We start from the raw sequence: 4995 nt of genomic DNA on the forward strand, positions 1-4995 counted from the left end.
TGTCACGAGCCTCGTCATCACTGCCAGCGGTCATGGGGCCGTGACCCTGATGCTTGGGCTCCTGAGTCCTCTCCCAGGTGTCTCCCCTGAAGGGCCATTGAACCCAGACTCCGGTAGGCCCCCAGCCCTGCTCTACCGTGTGACCCGTCTCCTCTTTCCAGCCTGCAGAGGGTGTTTGCAGGACCTGGATGAGGCTTAGGGTCAGATCACTCTTCTGCAAAGGTAAGGAATCGTCCCCATCTCTCCTGAGTCCTCACCCTCCTGAGTCTGTGATGTGACCCAGGCCTCCAGGCCGCCTTGGACTGACCTGGGAGCAGGGCCATGGGGATGGGGTGTGGCGATGGCCCTGGGGTGGGGGACAGCAGGGGCACTGGGAAGTCAGCCTCGGGCCATGGAGGACCTGGGCCCAGGTGCCCACCCCTGGCCTGCCTCCTGCTCCTGGCTGCAGCCTGTGTTCCATCCCTGCAGCCACCTGGGGAGGCCCCCTGACCAGCACGGCTTTCGTCAGCTCTCCTGTCGAGACCCCCCCGGTGAGGTGTGCAGAGCAGCACCCGAGGGAGCCGCCCTGCCCTGCGGGGAGCCTGTGGGAGATGCTGCTCCTGCCACGTCCCCGTCGGCTTCCCCAGCTCCTCCGACACAGTGTCTTCTACCTCTGGCCTCCGCCCCGTCAGCAGAACACCAAGACCAAGGTGACTTGAAGGGAGTTCCAGTAGATACCGTTCTAAAAAGCTCACCTCCAGGTAACCCCTTTTTGGCATCTCCCAACCCAGCCATCTCAGACCTTGGCCACTCAAGCTATTCAATTTCAGCCCTCTCTTCATGGCAGGTGACTGCCAGAGCCCTGTGCCTCTCAGCCTCACCACAGTGCGAGTCCCAGCAAGAGCCCGTGGGCCACCTCCCACCTGAGGCCTCATTCCAGGGAGCCCCCCCAGACAGGCAGGTAGAGACTGGTAGCCTCTCGTGTGTCAATCCTGGGGACAAGAAGCTGCCGGAGATACTGCTCACCAGGAGAGCAGAACTAAAGATGTGGAAGGAGAAGGAAGAAGAGGTGTCATCGTCAAAACCAACGAACCCAGAATCTCACCTGGACGCATTGTGGAAATCACTGGGCGCTGAGCAGGACACAAGCCCACAGCCATTCTGGAGCTTCGAGGACAAAGAGCAGGTGCCTGGTCCTCAGCAGTTCTCCTGCCTCCAGTTCCTGGGGGACCAGCTACAGCAGAAATGCAGCCAGCTCTTCTGGGGTCTCCCCTCTCTGCACAGCGAGTCCCTCGTGGCTACTGCCTGGGTTGCTAGGAACTCCTCTTACCTACAACCTCTTCCAGTTTTATTCAATGGACTCTCCAACGACTTTGCAGCTCCCATTCAGCCTAGCACACCTTCAGGACTTTCCCAGGCCCCGCCGGTGCCCCTCGCTGGGGCTCAACCCCAACCTTGGACTGAAAACTTGCCCCAGTCCCAGCCCCCACCTCTGGCTGGGATCCAGACCCAGACCCATGTCATAACCTCCCTCCCAGTCCAACTACCTTCTTCTCTGCACCAGACGAGGACCTCTGGAGGACCCTGCCCTGCATCCCAGAATAAGGGAACATCTTTCATCCCCACCGAAGTTCAGCATTGGGAATGGCCCTTGTTGCAGAAGCAACGGAAAAGGGAGAAGACTTTCCCCTCTGTGACCCAAAGGTCCCAGGGCCTCTTTAGCCAGCCCTCTCCCAACCATCCCCAGGAGAGCGGCGCCCCCCAGGGCCCAGTTTCTTTTTTCCAGAGGGACTTTATCAGCCCTGATCTCCAGAAGCGACATCTTCCCGAGAGGCTCGTCAAAGGTGCACAGCCAGGTGGCCTGCACTTCAAGGTCCAGGTGTCCCTGGAGCTGATGCCGGGGCAGGGCCAACCCCCAGGGCTGCGCCAGGCCCCAGACGAGCAGGGGCGCGGGCATCTCTCCGCGTCTGCGAGGAAGAGCAGCCAGGACTCACGGAGGACGGCGTCCAGGCACCGCAGACAGTCCCACAGGAAGGGCCGGGCAGGGAAATTCTCCTGCAGGAGTTCGCAGCGATGTCTCAGGAGGACCCCAGAAGGTCTCTGCAGAGGCTCCTCCACCTCTGCACTGAAAGTTCTGGGAATTAACTCCAAAAATAAGTCAGAAAGATACTGGAAGCCCTCCAAGAGTGGCTCGGAAACGGGCTTACTTAGCCCCCCTGAGAGCCACCCGGAGAAACCCCTACAAGCGCGTGTGGGCAGGAAGTTAGGCCAGATCGACCAGGGCTCGGTCCCGGTGAGCGGGGGGCGGTCCCGGCCTGCTCACAGCCATGCTTTTCCCGGGTGCCGCACGGACACGGAGCCCGGGGCCCCAGCATCCTGGAAGGGCTGGAGACGCTGCGTGAACACCGCCTGTGCCCTCCCCTTCCTCAGCCCGCACACCCGACGGCTGCTGGAAGGACATCTCAGCAAGTTGCAGGCGAGGCAGAGATGGGGCCCCCCCGTCCAGGCCCGTGAGCCCACACCTCTCAAGCCACACGAGGTTCAACGTTCACACCTCGCGCAGCCCCCCTCGCCTCCCTCAGCTGTCTGTGCATCTGAGGTCCGCTCAGAAGCCGGGTGCCCCAAGGGATTGGGAAAACCTCCTCAGGTCCTTTCGGAAGAGACTGTGATCACAAGAGAGTCACTGGGCACTCCAGCAGCTGGTGTCCCCACGCCCTCCCCGGACTTAGAGGGCATCCAGGAGGACAGCGGAGAGACACCTCCTGCTCCTGGCCATGGGCTCTCCGGGGCCCCTCTGAGTTGGGAGGAGAGCAGGCAGCCTCCCCAGCCCCCCACACTCAGCCCCGTGGGAAAGCCCCCACAGGCTGGGACTGTCACGGGGGTCGAGAAGATGAGCCTGGAGCCGACCCCCAGGTCAGCAGGAGCCGGGAATGAGCCGAGGCAGGAGAGAGGGGTTCAGACCTCAGAAGAGCCCTGCCACGGGGCAGCCGCGCTGGAGACACGCGGGGGGCCCCGCTCTCCCAGGGCTCAGGAGACCAGGGCGGCGGCGGGGGCCGAGGACCCTTGGGAAGTCATTGTGGGACCCCGCGTGCTGGCCAGTCCCCAGCCCTCGAGGGCGTCGGGGTGGCCAGGGCCCAGCCAGAGCCCCCCGCCACCTGCACAGTGGGTGGCCCGAGAGCCAGGAGCTCCAAGCCTCACAGCTCAGGAGGCTGGGGAGCGGGGGCTCCAGGGGGAGGTGGGGCCGGAGAACCAGCCTCAAGGCCATGCCACTGGTTTGCTTCTCCGAGACCCCCACACCGACATCCTCCTCCGAGATTATGCCACTGGCATGTTCCTGCAAGACTGTGCCTCCAGCGTGTTCCTCCGGGACCCTCACACTGACGTGCCCCTTGCTGCAGACATCCTGGCTGCTCACGGGGCTCTGTGCAGGTCCCAGAGGGAGCCTCTCAGGAGGGACCTGCCAGCTGCCCAGGTGCCTGCCGACCCCGCAGTGAGTGCACAAAGCAGGCAGGGGCCACAGGAGCTCAGGCTATCAACAGCTAAGGACCCATGGAAGAACCAAAACAAGATGTGTGTCCCTCCTGACAGGAGGAAGGACAACAGGAGGCCGGGAAACCGCAAGGAAGGGTTGGCAGGACTGAGGACCTCAGCAGCCGGTGGGCTGGGCCACCCTCCCCAGCTCAGGGGACTAGGAGACACCCTCGGGAGGAAATGCCTCCAACCCCTGCCCGAGAAAGGACAGGTGTTTTCGGAAAGCGGCTCTGAAAGGATGAGGCGCCCTGCGCAAGGCGGAGGACCAGAAGACCCCCTTCCCAGAGGCCAGCCCGCCTGGGCCGCGGCCTGCAGCCAGGAGCCGGTGCGGAGCCGGGGGGCGCAGGGCCAGGGGCCCGTGGCAGTGCGGGCCATCGTGACAGCCGTGGAGCAGGTCCTGGCGCAGAGACTAGCGCTTCGCCACGGGCTTCACGCCGAGGACGTCATTCAGCACATCGAACAGTCCCCGGCCCCTGAAGGCTGGCGTTCCCGTCACCACGAGGCTCCCTCCGGGCCAGAGCAGAGAGCGGTGATGAAAGACCTGTCCTACAGTCACCAAGCCACCCCCAGGGGCCACACGTTTTCTGACAAGAGCGGGTGCCCCAGAGACAGGCACAGCAGGTGGGCCTTCCCACCCCGGGAGCCAGGGGCCCGCGGCCGACCCTGCCAGCAGGGACAGCAGGGTGGCGACAGCCTGGCAGAGGGGTGCAGCGGGGGAAGGTGGAAGGGGACATATCGGGGATAGATGGCGATGGAAAAGTAACAATAAATAATTAAAGATTAAATCAAAACATTTTCTCTTTCCTCGGGTCTATTACAATGTGCTTCTCACGCTTTTCCTGGTAGAATATGTTTAAAAAAAAACTGAGTTTGTAGACAGAAAACCTATTTGCTCTCATTAGCGCATCTTCTGTGCACTAATGCTTCTTCTTAACACAAATTTAATTATTGCCACACTATGTCATCTTCCTCGTGAGAGCGGGTGGCCTGTCTGTGCCCTGCAGGGGAGAGAGGGATGGGTTCGCTCTGCCCAGGTGCCATCTGTGACTCCAGAAGAAGGGCCATGGAGGGAGGTGAGCTCCCTGAGGCAGCCCCACCCTCACCCGTCCTCAGTGCACCTTGTCACATCCTTCCCCACCACGAAGGAAGTGAAAGCGGTCAGGAGTCGTCCCCTGGAACTTGTGGGGCTGACACGCCCTCAGTCCCCCACAGTACTGTATTTTCTATTCAGTACTCAAAAAATTCACAGGCATGGGTGGAGTCATTTCCAAATGACTCCAGCAGTGTACCTTTCAGTGTTTGTCAGAAGTGTGTTTTTGGACAGCTTGCATCAGAATTATTTGGGTAGTGGGCTTCTTCAAAATATAGATTCCTAGGCTCCATCTAAGATGTACAGAATCAAATTATCCGGAGCGAGGAAGCAGGATCTATATTTTAACAAGTCCTAACTTGATTTGATGCACTGTTAAGGTTGAGAACTACTGT

General features: G+C 61.1%; 1 protein-coding gene across 1 annotated transcript; it reads left to right on the forward strand.

Moving 5' to 3' along the window:
* Window positions 1-391: 391 nt before the first annotated feature.
* LOC118641338 (spermatogenesis-associated protein 31E1-like) lies at window positions 392-4255 on the forward strand. The gene has a single exon (XM_036278469.1). It carries the CDS (start codon window positions 392-394, stop codon window positions 4253-4255), a length of 3864 nt encoding a protein of 1287 aa, XP_036134362.1.
* Window positions 4256-4995: the final 740 nt, after the last annotated feature.

Source organism: Molossus molossus, unplaced genomic scaffold (genome assembly GCF_014108415.1).
Source record: "Molossus molossus isolate mMolMol1 unplaced genomic scaffold, mMolMol1.p scaffold_m16_p_29, whole genome shotgun sequence".
Lineage (NCBI taxonomy): Eukaryota > Metazoa > Chordata > Mammalia > Chiroptera > Molossidae > Molossus > Molossus molossus.